The sequence below is a fragment of the Trachemys scripta genome, chromosome 17 (genome assembly GCF_013100865.1).
Source record: "Trachemys scripta elegans isolate TJP31775 chromosome 17, CAS_Tse_1.0, whole genome shotgun sequence".
Classification (NCBI taxonomy): Eukaryota; Metazoa; Chordata; order Testudines; family Emydidae; genus Trachemys; species Trachemys scripta.
In genome coordinates this window covers 3,543,112-3,558,639 of record NC_048314.1, presented here as the reverse complement: position 1 = coordinate 3,558,639, position 15,528 = coordinate 3,543,112, and the positions used below count along the sequence as shown (strand labels likewise).

General features: G+C 54.0%; 1 protein-coding gene across 4 annotated transcripts in view; it reads right to left on the bottom strand.

The window, feature by feature from the left end:
- The window catches only part of ALAD (aminolevulinate dehydratase), a 30,304-nt gene that overhangs the window by 14,105 nt on the left and 671 nt on the right, over positions 1-15,528 (bottom strand). The window contains exons 2-4 of one of the 4 annotated variants that reach the window (XM_034793281.1): positions 14,367-14,518; positions 2,760-2,897; positions 651-701 (exon numbers count right to left, since the gene is read on the bottom strand). In XM_034793281.1, the coding sequence (XP_034649172.1) occupies positions 651-701; positions 2,760-2,872 (164 nt within the window). In that variant the 5' untranslated portion in view covers positions 2,873-2,897; positions 14,367-14,518. Of the gene's footprint in view, positions 1-650; positions 702-2,759; positions 2,898-9,637; positions 9,660-14,366; positions 14,519-15,528 lie in introns of those variants that run through there. The other 3 variants (XM_034793282.1, XM_034793283.1, XM_034793280.1) reach the window with 3 other exon arrangements.

Below are 15,528 nucleotides of genomic sequence, written 5' to 3'. Positions count from 1 at the left end.
GCAGAGGGTCGCCCTCCGCCCTGACAGTGAGCGGGACCAATTCCCCAAGCCCAACAGCAGGCCCAGGTGCATCGCTGCTGGCAGCAAGGCCCTGGACATGATGGGGCAGAAGGCACTGCCCTTGTTCAGACCCAGACCCCCAAGACTTAAACGGGCAGATTTTATTCTAAAAACCCCACCCCAGCTCCCGCCTCCCACTGCTCACTTCTCAAGGACGACATCTCCCTCCACAAGGGCCAGGAAAACCAGGCCAGTGCACTGCTGACAACAATGGCAGCCTGTAGCCTGGTGACATCCACGGCCCGGCCAGGGCCAATGAAAGGGGACGCCTGCTGCTGCTGGAATTAACTGGTGCATTATGGGAATGCCTGGTAGCTATCCCATAGTGCCCCAGTGCATGCTCACAGTTGGAGGCATATTCTCAGTTCACCCTCTCCTATGTCCCCATGCGCATCCCCAGCATGGAGGCAGTGGGGGCTCCGCTGTCCTTGGCTAGAACAAGATGGAGGACACAGAATGGCCAATAAGAACTCCCCACCCTGACCCCAGCAGCCTGGAGCCTGGCAGTCGCAGGCCCCGTCCCTTGAGATAAGGCACATGGCAGGGAGCCCCGTCCGGATTGCAGAGCACCACTAGCCACAGACTCCTACCTGGCCTGTCCGGGGAGGCTGGCGATCGGCTCCACCGCATCGGGGCTGTCACTGGGGAGTCAAACAGGACAAACAGCCGGTGAGAGTTCGGCTCCCCACGAAGCGAGGCTGCGAGCAGGGACAGCCCCGTGACCGGACACGTCAGCTGTGTGTAAAGCCGAGCAGCTGAGCGAGTGAGCCAGAGATCGGGCTCATTCCCTGCACCAGCTGCTCAGTCCCTAGAAACACAGCGACCGAGGCCCATGAGCAGCAGGAACAGGCATCCCTCCCCCTTTCCACTCAAGTCCCAGAGCGGGAGCTCTGCAGTGAGCCGAAGCGTCGCCCGTCTGGGGGACCGCAGCTTAGACCTCGACGCTGCAGTGCAGAGCCACCGGGAGCTCAGCAGAGAGCAGAACAAGGCCATGCAGCAGGTTACAAAGGGAGCTCTCCGGCTCGCTAGGGGTTAAGGTCTCAACTTCCTGAGCCTGATCCACTGGGTCCCACGCTGCTCTTGGGGGGACGGAGGCGGGGAGAAGAGAGGGGGAAGCCCCGCCCCCGTCTCTCCTTTAGGTGGCCGCACACACTGCATTTCCCTTGCGGCTGGGAGGGCCAGCAAGCTTCGTCCAAGTGTCACCCTAAGAGTCAGCGCAGCGGGCAGAGACCAGCGGTTGGCCAGTTCTGCCTCCAGTGCTAGCCACAGAGGATCATCTGCATGGGCTCTTCCCACCGCAGGCAGAGAACGTCACCGCCCAGGAGAGCCCAGCCCTGGGAGCAGCCAGGCCAGGTTTACGCTGAGCCCCAGAAGCTGTGGCAGGTGTCCCGCAGGGAGGGGCTCAGAATGAAGCAAGTTCACAGCTTCGTGAACCATCCAAGAGATCAGAGGTCCCGGAGTCCCCGGGCGATGCTCTGGAACTGCTCCCTACGAAGCCAGGCAGGACTCTGGGGAGCCTCCTCTCTTGGAGCAACTGTCTCCAGGGCAAGAAGCTCACACGGCTTCACCTCCTGGGTCTGAGCTCGGAGCATACAGCTATGCAGTCCTAGAGAAGGAATGCCTGGCCATGGAGTGCGCTCTTAAAGGCTGCAGCCGGATCTATTTCCGCGGCGCTTCACTGTGTACACGGACCAGGCGCCCTGCTGTGGCTGCACCAGATGAGGACTCGCTGCAGGAAGCCACAGGGCCCTGCCCCCTGACTCTCAGCCAGCCGGTAAAACAGAAGGTTTATTCATTGACAGGAACACAGCCTAGACAGAACTTGTTAGCACAGAAATCAGAGGCTTTCAGAAAAAAGCCCAGAGCCAGGGCTCTGGTTCTCCTCCAGCGCAGCATCTGTGCAGGCAACTGGAGCAACCCCGCAAAAGTCACACCCCCTTATTCCCACCACCTAGACACTGGCGCAATACACAGGGAAACTGAGGCACACACAGCATTCATGTGGAACAGTAAGACTCACATACAACATAACAAGGGAAAATCACCACTTTGTCAGACCAGATTCCACAGGGCTCATGGCCTCATTCAAACACAGCCCGCTCAGGAGGCGATGTACAGCTCGAAGCCCACCAGCATCCCATAGGCCACATCAGAAACTGCCCCAGCTGGGCAGTGCACGCAGACTGGCTCCGCCGCCCCAGGACGGACACCTCAGCTCAGCAGCCCTGGCGTTTCTGAGAGGGTTAGCAAACCGCCCCAGGGGAGGCGCCAGGCTGGTCACAGACGACAAGCTGATTCAGATCCAGGGAAGGGTGGCAGTGAGCAGCTTCCTCTCGACGTACAGAGGTTACTACAGGGTGACAGGCCCATGGCCACTTCCGCAGCGATGGGGATTCAGAGCAGCGGGGCAGGAGCCCTGCCCTTCCCCACCCAGTGCACACTCAGCCAAAGGCAGGACGCTGCTGTAGAGGGACCATGGCTCTGCTCAGGATGGCAGTTCCCACGTCCCTAGGCGGGTGGCCTCCAGACTCAGGGGTTGCACACCAGCCGGGAGCCGCTGCCCCTTTGTGTGACCTCCTCCGAAGCAAGGAAGCTGCTTCACAGAGGTCTGTCTGCACATTCCCCAGAGATCTCCTCTCACCTCCCAGCTGGGAGCACAGCCTCAGCCTGGGGCTGGTCAGGCTCCAGCCCTCACTTACGTGACAAAGATGGGGTAGATGAGGTTAGAGGCATCGAAGGCCGTGGCCGAGGTCTGCCAGGAGCGCAGCACAGGGTGGAAGTAGCCGCTGTGGAGCACAGACTGGGCCTGCATCCTGGAAACTCAGCAACGGGAGAGCCTGAAACACACACGGCAAAACAGCAGTTTAGAGGCTGCATCCCAGGGAGAGTCACTGAAGCTAGTGCCTCAAGCCCTGCTCCAGGCAGCCTCGGACAGGCTGTGCCCCGTGGGAACACACGAGCACGGCATGCGGGCTAAGCAAGGGGCTTCCACTGCTTCCCTTGGGACACGAGGCCACAGTTCAGTCAACAGCAACTGATACTCAAGTCAAGCTTCCTGTGATTTGCCATGTGGACAGGGCACTGGGCTGGTAGCCAGGAGACCTGGGTTCTAGAGAGACTCCGTGCCTCAGTTTCCCATCTGTAAAACGTGGATGATACCTACCTGCCTTTGCAAAGCACTCAAAGATCTATGGGTGAAAAGGCGAATTATTCAATTCATCCACATCTGTCACCACCAACCACCCCTGGCTGGCTGCCACAGCAACACCACACCATGTCCCCATGCCTTGAACTCTGCAGCTAGTACTTGGGGGCACCTCCCACTTGATACCAGACACCTTTGTGTTCTTGGGGAACCAGGGTGCAGTATCCAGCCTGACTCATGAAAGACACCCCTGCCCCCAGCCTCTGCTTAAACCAAAACCCATCAGAGAAAAGACTTGCAGAGAGCAGTGAAGGGCGCTGGGAGACACACCTAGACCCCTCCTGACAAGGGTGACAAGTTTAAGACATCTCCATTAGCATACAGACTGGAGAGCAGACACAACTCCCCTTGGGACAACTCTTCCTGCATGAAAGATGGGACAGGAAGACATCTCAATTTACATACAGAATGGAGAACAGAGAACCACACTGAATTCTGGGACCAGAAAAAGCAGGGAAGCACTGCATCATGGGAATCTCTGCTCCAGATGCTAATGAACCTATGCCTGCACACACACCCAGCTCAGCAATTATCAGACCAATTCTATTAATGAATCCTTTATTGACATCCAAATACTGAAGCAGCCTAGTTGCATTGTGAGCTCCCTGGAAGAAAACACCCCCATAGCCAAGAGGGATCAGTTCCTATTGTCTAGTCTAAAGAAAACCCTTGAGTCATCAGTTTACCTATAAACAAATCTAGTGTTCTCCCTTCAACCATTGTATTTTCTCTACAAAAATCCCTACTCACCCTCTAGCCAGGGTTCTGATGCTTAGATCCAAACTAGGTATCAGTTCCACTGGGAATCCATCTTCTCCTGACTGATCGTGCTGGGGACTCTGCCTGCCTCTTGCCCTCAGGACCCTCAGCTACCACCATCATCTGGGAACACCGACCAGTTCAAGCTTCAGGGAGTGGTGAGACCCCCCCCTCTTTCTCTCTCTCTCTTTGTTTTCCTGTCTACCTTAGGTATTAACCTTTAATCATGTATGTTATGTTGATTTAGTCCTTGTGTAGTTATCACTATTATTCAATAAATAACTTCTATGGTTCAGTTGGTTGCTTCTCTCTCTCTTGCTGAACTTTACTCGTTTGTGTTTTAGCTTCCCCCATTCACTCTACAGCAACGCTTCTTTTACCTAAGCTAAAGATCCCTGCAGCGCCCAAAATACTGTGGGGTTTGCTCATCAAGTAGGTTACTGCCAGTACAATTGTGTTGGGGGAGTGGGGATAGAGACGTGCTGAATCTGGGACGCATAAGGGTAACAGCTTGAAAGTGCTGCTTGACCCAGTCCATGGAGCCCAGGGGCATATAAGGGGTCAGCTTGACAGTGCTGATTGACCCGGTCCGCTCACACTTGGAGGAGAGAGGAGGGGAGTGTGAGTGTGATTCTCGTTCATTTGGTTCTGGGGCTGGAGTAACCCAGCCCTGGGGAACCTAGGTCCTGCAGGATAGATCCATTGGGAGGGGACTTGCAGAAGAGAGAAGTAGAGCTCCATATGAAAGCACAAGTGACACAAGCAGTACATTGATAGGATTACAGAATCCCCTTCCCCAGAAAAGTAACCCGAATAAATGAGCATACTCCAAAGTCATGGGCAAATCTGGTAACACACTTGAAAGGTGCTTTACAAAGCCCGCCTGAGTCTGGAGAAGCTGGGTCAAAGAATCCAGCTGTAATGGTCTAGCCCAAATACTTAACCCTTCAGGGACTGGGAACATCTCCCCAGACCAGCACCACTCATGCACCAGTGATGCTAATTCCTGTATCCGTTAGTTACCCAATCCCAGGTAACAGAGACAACAGGAACTGAACTGTCTGCTCGCAGGACCAAGACCCATACATTGCTCTGGAGGTATCCGCACACCAGTCCCACCAAATGCTTTCAGCTCTGGTTAGTTCGGTGATTTAGGTCGTGCAGATCACGTTCTCCCCATGGCCACCTGGCTTCGCTCCTACAGCAATCACAACAGGGCTTCGGCAGCTGATCGGCCCCAGAGCGCTAGAACTGCAGGAGGCAGAACGCAGTCACGTCTAGCTCTACAGTTCTTGAAAGCGTGGTTGACAACATCAAGTGATGACTGAAGGAGGAAGTAAAGAGCATGAGGATCCAATCAGCAGCATTATGACCCGATATCTGGCAAGTCACTACAGCTAGACAGCAACCTCCCCGGGAATCCCCTTCTCAAGGTTCTCGACCAGCCCTGCCGTCCAACCTTCACATGGTCACTGGTCCCTTGGCTTAGCAGTGCTTCCTGGCCTTCCCAGTGGGGTTCTCAGTGACAGACCCTCCTGCAAAGGCTGCATTTGCATCGGGGAGGAAAAGCAGAGGCACCCCCTCAAGCGGACACGTGGATACTGCAGCCCGGATATTCCCGTGAGAAGAAGAGGGGGCTCAGAATGGGGGGTCACTGGCGAAGGAGCCAGGAGAGGCAGGCTGCAGTGCAATGACTGCCACACACAGGACACCTGGACAACAACCGCTGGTTTGCTCAGCGTGACGGTGGAGGCAGCTGCAGGCTCTGAACAGTATCCAACAGGCGGACTCCAAAGCTGCCAGCGCTGGTGAGCTGCAATGGGCCAGGCAGACTCCACATCCCCTCTCCTCCCGTCACTGCCATGGTGGGAACTTCCCACTCCACGTCCGTTAACGCAGCGCCGGACACGGAGCCACACTGCTCCAGGGAGAGGCTACGTCCCTCACAACCCTCGGCCCCAAGAGAACCCCGAGATGCAGCAAGAATGAGGCTGCCCGCGTCCAGCTGTGCACAGGCCAGACCCTCAAGCTCCAGGGGGACCTGCCTGAGCCCCCTCAATCCTCCACCTCCCCGCACAGCCGCACAGGGCAGCTGTGCACAAAGGGCCTTCTGCTGCCAGTCGAAGTGATCTTTGCTAGCCTCCAGCACCCAGGGCAAAACAGAGCCTTGGGTAAGTGCCAGGAGCAGAGAGACTGAGCATCTTTAGAGAAGCTTGAGCCCAGCTAGTAAAAGAAAGAAGCAGACGTGAAAACCAGAGACCAGGCACTGACAGTCGAATCTATCGATCTGGATTGCTCGCTTTGCAATCCAGCTCCACCGTGTGCGTCTCTGCAGGGGGAAGATACAGTCCTGTTACCGGGACTGCCTGGGAACCTGGGCAGCGCGGGGCGAGGCGGGGTGCGAGGCGGAGGCGCGGTGCGAGGCGGGGCGCGGGGCGAGGCGGGGGGCGAGGCGGGGCGCGGGGCGGAGGCGCGAGGCGGGGCAGGGACAGCCAGAGCCCCCAGCACAAGAGGAGCAGAGAGGCACTGTCACAGGCAGCAGAACACAGAGCGGAGCAATGCTGTGTGTAGAGCACTGAGCAGAGCACACGCAGTAAGGCAGAGCCCAGACCCACCGCCTGGGGTCCAAGTCCACGCAGCTCAAAGACACCGTGACATTAAATGGCCTCTGGGGGGTAGCGTCCTGGATAACGGCCACCAGACAGGAGGGTTAACACTGGGAGCTACATGGGGCTTTCTGGGGGTATCAGAACCTTCCCTGAATTCTGAGCAGCAGCTTGACCCTCCCCTCCCCTCCCCCGCCAGGCTAGCGCTGGCAGACAGCTTCCACCACCCCCCTCTGAACCCCCCCCAAACCTCGAACCAGAGCTCCGGCTCCGACCCCCACGAGGGCTTTGGGGAGGGTTCGGTCCATGTCTGCCCTCTGACTCCACGGTCCCTTCTCGGAGATTGGCTCTAGTTCGGTCACAAGCAGGGCCAGCTCTAGGTTTTTTGCTGCCCCAAGCAAAAAAAATGTTGGCTGCCCCCCTCCCCACCCCAAGCCCAGGGCTCTCTCTCTCCCCCCACCCCCCCACTGTACCCTCCTGCAGCCCCAGCCCTGGGTCACTGGTAACTCGCTCCCAGGGCAGGTCATTCAGCAGGAATTTTGGATGTGCACAGAACACAGACAGGATTGGTTCCCATATGGTTACAGAACTGCAGTAAAGTGGAACAATTTTCAGCTTGTGTGATTGGAGGATATCTGGATGCATATTATAAGACTGTCCTACATAAATGAGGAAAAGTTGAGGTGCCTTTATTATTCTTTTGTTCCACTCTTTGTTTCTATGGGGAATTTGCCAATGCAATATCACTGTCTTCCTTTCAAACAAACAAACAAACAAACAAACAAAAAGGCAATGGCTGTTGAAAATAGCAATTCCAGTCCTAATAACCACTGGGAAGCATTTCTTGCTCAATTTATTCTACTTTTCCTACAGCAAGTTACAGTGGATCAGTATATTTGATTTGGGAGAAATGAGGTAACAGCTGCCCAAACTGAGCTTGAGCACTCCTGAATTTTGAGGTGTTCAAATCTGGAAGGCAGGTGCTAGATTCCCTTTCTGAATATTAGCTAAATCTGGAAAGGAAAAGTCAATTTCTGCTTCCATGGCTCAGAAGTGTAAATCCTCCTACGTGCCTGGTACTGTATCTAAAGCTGCCCAGGTCCAGAGCCTCCCCTCCCTTATTTTTCCGTTTAAATTCTAGTGGGATCCACGTACCTGCCTTGCTAGGCTTCAGATAGAGAGGTGCACTGTCCATTTAGTCCACCCAATTCTTTCTAGCCTGGGGGAGAGCCCAGGGCTGGGGTGGCAGGAGATGCAGGTGGGGGGAGAGCCCACGGCTGGGGCAGCAGGGGGTGCGGGTGGGGGCCAGAGCTGGGGCAGCAGGGGGTGTGGGTGCGGGAGAGTCCAGGCCTGGGGCAACACGGTGGTGCAGCAGGAGCCCAGGGCTGGGGTGGGGGGGCGGCAAAAAACCTACAGCTGGCTCTGTTCCTACCATTCACAGCAAGCTGCAGCATGAGGTTTCAGTTCCACACTCCTTTCCCCACCTTTCCTGTTAATTGCGACTGAGGGAATGCTGGGAAATGTAGTTCTTTCCCTGCTCCAGGGCCGGCTCTATAGGCAGGGAGCTAACCAAGGAACTACAGCTCCCAGGGCCCCCTGTTGGTTCTCAGCTCCCATGTTGGATTCTTGCGCCCCGGCAAATTTGCCACCCAAAGCAACTGCTTGCTTTGCTGGTGCCTACAGCCGGCCCTGGTCACAAGACACGGGCCGGATGCAGGCACCACTGGGGGATCCTCTGCCCTGCAGTATACAGCAAGTCAGACTAGACTATCTAAAGCTCCCTTCTGGTCTTAAAATGTCGGGATCTAAATGGATCAAAGGGACAAGCCTAAAACCAAGTATTACCCAGTCAGATCCAAGCTCCGGCACGCAGGTTTGTCTCTATTTTTGGCTGAAAATGCGTCACAAGCACAGCCAAGGGCACATGACCAGATCTGCCTCTAGCAGCAGCCCACATCAAGGCAAACAGCCTGCCACTCCCTCCTTCAGCTCACGTGGCAGGGGCCTGTATGCCTGGTGCGGAAAGGCCTAGGGCCTGTCCTGCTCGGTGTCCTGACAGGACTCACTCCATGACACCTCTGGAAAGCTCCCTGGAGAGCGTAGGGATGATCTGAGATGCTACTGGGGGGCGTCTCACTCAGTCTAACTTCAAAAACAGTAGGGTTCCAAAACGTCCGGATTTTCCCAGACATGTCCAGCTTTTTGATCCTCAAATACCCGCTCGCTCTGCCAGGGCCGGGGCCAGGCCGGAGCCGCTCAGCCGGAACCAGGGCCCGAGCTGAGCCGGCCAGAGCCGCTGGGACCGGAGCTGCTCGGCCGCTGGCTGGTGCCGCTCGCCCAGGGCCAGGGCCGGGCCGGAGCTGCTCGGCCAGAACCGGGGCCCAAGCCGAGCCAAGCCGAAGGCGCTGGGGCCAGAGCCTCTTGGCCGGGGCCAGCCGCTGGAGGGAGCCGCTCGGCTTGGGGGGGCCCGGACTGGGCCACGCCTCCTCGCGCCCCTCTCCCCCAGCCCCAGCTTACCTGCTGCCTGTCTGCTTCAGGCTTCCCGCGAATCAAATGTTCGCAGGAAGCAGGGGGGGGGAGGAGCAGGGGGGCGAAGCGTTCAGGGGAGGGGGCGGAGTTGAGGCGGGGACTTTGGGGAAGGGGCAGAGTTGGGGCGGGGCCGGGGCCCCATGGAGTGTCCTCTTTTTGGACACTTAAAATATGGTAACTCTAAAAACAGCCACGTCAGCTCTGCTTTGGGGTGAGACCTTCACACCCCAGAGGCAGATTCCACCCCATGCTGCAATTACTCCGGCTCCTGCCTGCCTGCAGCCCCCAGGGCCAATGCTAGCTCCAGTGCACGCAGCGGTGAAGCTGACCCGACTGTCACACCATAGCAGCCAAACGAGAGACCACCCAGGAAGGGAAGCCACCCGGCTCCCCTTTCACTTCAACAACAGCCTGGTTCTGCCCCATGGCAGCAGGGAGGAGAGTCCGACTCAACCCCCCACGGCTCTATCCCCAGTACCTCAGGAAAGGCCCCTAGGGGCCGGCCTGGGAAGTGATATTCAGCCTCTTCACCAAGCCCGACTTCCGCAGGCAGGGGCATGGTAGTAACTGGGCTTGATCGGAAGTTCAGCTGTGAGACGCCTCTGAGGGCCAGACGCTGGGAATGAATCACTCAGCGACTGCCTGTTCTGTTCATTCCCCCTGGGGCACCTGGCACTGGCCACTGTCAGCAGACAGGACACGGGCTAGATGGACCCTTGGTCTGACCTAGGCTGGCCATTGTTAGCAAAGTTCATAAAGTGTCACAATAACCTATAACAACAAATGCTGATGGGAAAAGGTACAACAGTGAGACAAAGACTGAATTAGTCCAAACACACAGGCCGACTGATGTAACTCAAGGACTGTGCTGAGATCATGCCTGGTAAACAAGTGAAGTGTGGGACTGGAAATCAATGGACCAAAACTGGGTTGAAAATTAGGTCTAATTGGTGACCACATATAGACTATTCCACCCGTTGCTCCCTTTGGGGGTCATTAAAAAGATCCTTTTGGGGGGGAAATGAAGAAAAAGAAAACTCAACAACTGCTAACTGAAAGCAGGGAAAGGAGTGAGTTTTACCATCATGGCTGCCGGCCGCACCGTCTCCTGGGACCCTCCAGAACACGGCTAAGCCTTTGTCCTCTTAATCCCGAGAAAAGTCCTGAGCAGATCGGGCCAGAAAAAAGGGACCCAGGTGATACCGTCAAATCCCCTGCTCTGGCTAAATGCCAACCACCACGTGGGATGTGTCCCCATCCCCCCATGTGTCCTTTCCTTTCTCCACCTTATTTCATCTCTTTCCTATTCCTCTCCTATTTCCTTTTGTCTTAAAGCCTGGCTTAGCAAACCAAGGTTGCCCATTTGTGCCCAGAAAGGCTAATGAAAGCAATCCCCTAAGCACCTTGGTGCTGTTGCAATGTGCCAGTTCTGACAATGGCCAGTGAGACCATGGGCCATGCCTGTGGTTTCCAGCAGGGAGGTGGCAAACAAATGAAAGTCAACACCAGAGACAGAAACTGCATCTTTAAAACTCTGCTGTTCTTTTCTCTTCCCTCTCTTGTGGCTCAGGGTGTGGCAGCGAGTGGCTGATTTAGCAGGTCACGCTCTTCCCTTGTCAGTACCAAGCAGCATGGGACTAGGTGGTGGGATCTGTCAGAGGAAATATACATTTAGCACCCTGTCCCTTCGGAGTAGGTAGAGATCCCCATGGTATTTTACTTGTATGGGAAACATTAGGGACACTGGCCAGGACCCCAGTCGTTAATTTTAGCCCAGATCATCATATTCTGTCCCAGTTTCAAATGGAAACAGAAGGGGCGGAAAGCTACTAGGGGAGAGGCTGTTCTAGATTTAACTTGGCAAATAGGGAGGAATTGGGTGAGAATTTGAAAGTGGAGGGAAGCTTGGGTGAAAGTGATCATGAAATGAGAGAGTTCATGATTCTAAGGACTAAGAGGGGAAACAGCACAATAAAGCTAATGGATTTCAAGAAGGCAACTTTAGCAAACTCAGGGAGTTGGTAGGTAAGATCCCATGGGAAGCAAGTCTAAGGGGAAAAACAGTTTAAGAGAGTTGGAAGGTTTTACAAAAGACATTTTTAAGGGCACAAGAGCAAACTATCCCACTGAGTAGGAAAGATAGGAAGGATGGCAAGAGACCACCCTGGCTTAACCAGATCTTCAATGATCTGAAACTCAAAAAGAGAGTCCTACAAAAAGTAGAAAATAGGCCAAATTGCAAAGGATGAATATAAACAAACAACACAAGTATGTAGGGATAAACTGGAGAAATGGTTTGAAGTAAATAGGATGAAATTCAATAAGGACAAATGCAAAGTCCTCCACTTAGGAAGGAACAATCAGTTTCACACATACAAAATGGGCAATGACTGCCTAGGAAGGAGTACTGCGGAAAGGGATCTGGGGTCATAGTGGATCACAAGCTAAATATGAGTCAACAGTGTAATGCTCTTGCAAAAAAAGTGAACATCATTCTGGGATGTATTAACAGGAGTGTTGTAAGCAAGACACGAGTAGTAATTCTTCTGCGCTAGTTAGGCCTCAACTGCAGTATTGTATCCAGGTCTGGGCACCACATTTCAGGAAAGATGTGGGACAAATTGGAGAAAGTCCAGAGAAGAGCAACAAAAATGATTAAAGGTCTAGAAAACATGAGCTATGAGGGAAGATTGAAAAAAATGGTTTGTTTAGTCTGGAGAAGAGAAGACTGAGAGAAGACATGATAACAGTTTTCAAGCACATAAAATGTTATTACAAGGAGGAGGGAGAAAAATTGTTCTCCTTAACCTCTCAGGATAGGCCAAGAAGCAATGGGCTTAAATTGCAGCAAGGGCGGTTTAGGTTGGACATTAGGAAAAACTTCCCGTCAGTGGTTAAGCACTGGAACAAATTGCCTAGGGAGCTTGTGGAATCTCCATCATTGTCTAACCTGCTCTTAAAAATCTCCAGTCACCTGTCAGGGATGGTCTAGATCAGGGGTGGGCAAACTTTTTGGCCTGAGGGCCACATCTAGAAATAGAAATTGTATGGCGGGCCATGGATGCTCACAAAATTGGGGTTGGAGCACATAGGAGCCACAGCTGGGCCATGCGTCTGCTTCCGGAAGCCACGTGGTGCAGCCTCTGACCCAGCACCCCGGCTGGAACGGGGCAAGCCCCACACCCAGCACCCTGGCTGGAGCTCGCAGGCCAGTTTAAAACACCCCATGGCCCGTAGTTTGCCTACCCCTGGTCTAGATAATACTTAGTCCTGCCATGAGTGCAGGGGACAGGACTAGATGACCTCTCGAGGTCCCTTCCAGTCCTACGATTCTCCCTTCGTTCACTTTCCTAAGCCAGTATGGAGTGTGGCTGTCATTCCACCCCAGAGACAGCTGGGGATTAGATTCCCACATGCTTTGGAGTGAGCAATCCAGCTCCATCATGTGCATCTCTGTAGAGAGACGATCCAGTAGATACTTTGGGAAGGCGGCCCTATAGAAGTGTTATAAATGTCCGGTATTCTGATGGACCATCATCCATTTATTTGGGAGCACAGGGGTGGGGGTGGGGAATAATGGAGTCATTTGGTACATACACTAACAGGGGTAATAGTTAGCTTAGCATTGAGAAGTTGGGTGCCAGCACCCCAAGGTGCTTGTGGAAGGATCCTGTGTGGGAAGATCATGGACTCTCTCATAAACCTCAAGGACAAGAGGGCTGCAGATCCACAATACCATCCATGTGAGGCAAAGGGACTATGGCCAGGACCTGAAAATGTTACCAGGTGCCTACCAGCCAGGAGCCTGAGGGCTGGGCTACACTAGACACGATAGCTGGGCTGATGCAGCTGCGCCGCTGTAGCATGTCTGGTGAAGACGCTCTATGCCGACGTGGGAGCAGCTCTCCCGCTGACATAGCAGTGTCCATACCGAGGCTTAGGAGGGTGCAACTTACGTCCCTCAGGGGTGTGTGTGTCTTATTCACACTCCTGAATGACATAAGTGGTAGTGTGTACAAGCCCTAAACCCACAAGCCAGGGAGATACAAATTCCACGGGAATGGGGGCTCCACCAGCAAAACACAAGAGCGGCCCGTCTTGGAGAAGGGCCCAGCCCCTGCCAGAACAGCATGGAAAGGCCAAGGATGCTGTCTGGGAACTCTATGCAGGGCTTTGCTTCTCGTACCAGCCTCTACCACCCTCATCTAGATGCCATTAGGAGGAAGGAGCTTTCTGACTGTCTCCCTACTCCTGAGCCTTCTGACTGCTGCAAGAGTGGACTGCCTCCCCCACTCTGCCCGTCAGCCTGTTTTATGGGTCCTTCCCAGGACTAAGATCAGTGCCTGCCTGTCTTGTCAAAAGTTTCTGGGAAGCATTGTGAAATTGACATGATTGTTGTAGGTGTCACCGCTGCCCACAAGGATCTGAAGAGCAGCCTGAAACTGACCAGTCCTGTCACTTTCCTTAACCTGCTGCTGCTTTGGAAAAGCCCTAGCAGGGGCAGAGCAGTGGTGCACTGGGACAACCACCACCGCGCTGGTCACACTTCGGTGCTTCTCTTTGTAACTCTATGGCTAGAAACGGGATTAGCCCTATGTTGTTCAAAATGTTGCAGAAATTGATAGCTGAGACCCTCACACCCCCTAGGGAAAACTTCCCACTCTCACACAGATACAAGCACTGCTCACTGGGCCGTCCAATTATCTGGGTAGATACCCAGGAGAGCTCTAGGGGGATCTGATGGTACCCATCCATGCTGCTGGCTTTAGTCAAGGACATGCGCACGTACATCAAGCAGGAGTCTGGTCTTCTGGTGAAATGTTTACTGTCTATGGTGTTCCTAAGGCACCTGGACTGTGGTACCAACGCACTGCAGTAAGCGTATGGGTAGGGCATAAGCCTGTCTTTCAGATCATCTGTGGGGAGCTGTTTTTACTGAACCCATTGTAAGGATTAGGAATAGTGAATGAGCCTGTTCTTTAAAGTCACCCTAAGGTCATGACCTTAGGACTGTTACTGGATAGTTATGAGGAGTTATTAAATGAGGAGGGACAGGCCTGTCCACAATAGCATGCTACTCTGTTACACCTATGACAGAGGGACCAGCAAGATACCACTTTACTCTGGGTAATCTATGCAAAGAGGTTTGGTGATAGTGCAAACACATGTAACCATCCCCCACAGATAACCACCCCCATCCCGCACACTTGCAGTGGTAGAAGTCAGATGGAGGGAACTGGCTGGGCAATCATCACGAGAACAGATGTCTTTATCTGCCATAGAGATACCAACTGCCCAAGACATCAGGTTAGTCAAGAAGCAACAAATTTCTCTGGGCCATGAGGCAGCTGCTGGTGCCCTGCAAGAAGAGGGTTAAATGCTGGAATGTTGTAATCTCCTTACCCACCGATGTAAAAGTGAGCACCCAGCACACCATAGGCATCAAATCACCCCACCCATCCCTGCAGGGGGAACAGGCTCTGTTCACAGATGACAGTCAGAAGTCCTGCAAGCGCAGAATCACCAGTCATTCTAAGCCCACAGGATAAGGAAAAGGGGGTGGGGGAAGCTTGACCAGGAGGAGGGTGGGGGTTGGGAAGTGGATAGGACCGAAGTCAGGAGACCCTGGCTTGTTTCAGCTGAACTGACTCACAGAGATCCGCTTATAGTTCAAAATGCCCCATAAATCTAAAGCCAGGCCAGGAGGGAGGGCTTCCCGGCACCCCCATGTACAACAGCAGGATTAGCAGTGCCTGAGGATGTTAATTACTTATAAGAAAAATCTGCTGCTTTTCTAAACTCAGAAATGCACTGGGTTTGTCCAATACACTCCTGACCCCCTACCTGCCCTGGCTGGTGGCCCTGTTTGCTCAGCAGAAGCTTCAGTAAATTCTGCTATTTCGACCCAGACTCTGACAAACATTAACTATTGCAGCTTGCATGAGATATCCCCTTCTAGCTGTTTGTTATTTCATATCACTGCCAACGCCTAGACAGTGCTTGTCCAGGACACAGCAGTCCTTGTCCACGTGCCCTGCTCACAGGCTAGGGATGTGGGAGATGTCACAGGCCCACACACAGCACCGGCTGTGGTTCTCACACCGAGCAGCGTGCAGTGCGCGAGGAGGCAGCCTGCTGGAGTGCCCATTTGAAAACCGCAATTTGCGTGTTTTAAATGGGGAAATGCCAACAGTGAAATCACCAGGACCAGCTTGTGACAGCAGATCACATAGGGGGGCAAGGGGGAGACTCTGGACTTGGTTTCATGCTCCTCGTGATACAGGCACCCGCAGGTCTGATGGGTTCTTGGGCAGGGGACTATCTGCCCAGTTGCTGAGATGGTGAGTAGCTAGAAGGGGAACATCCAGA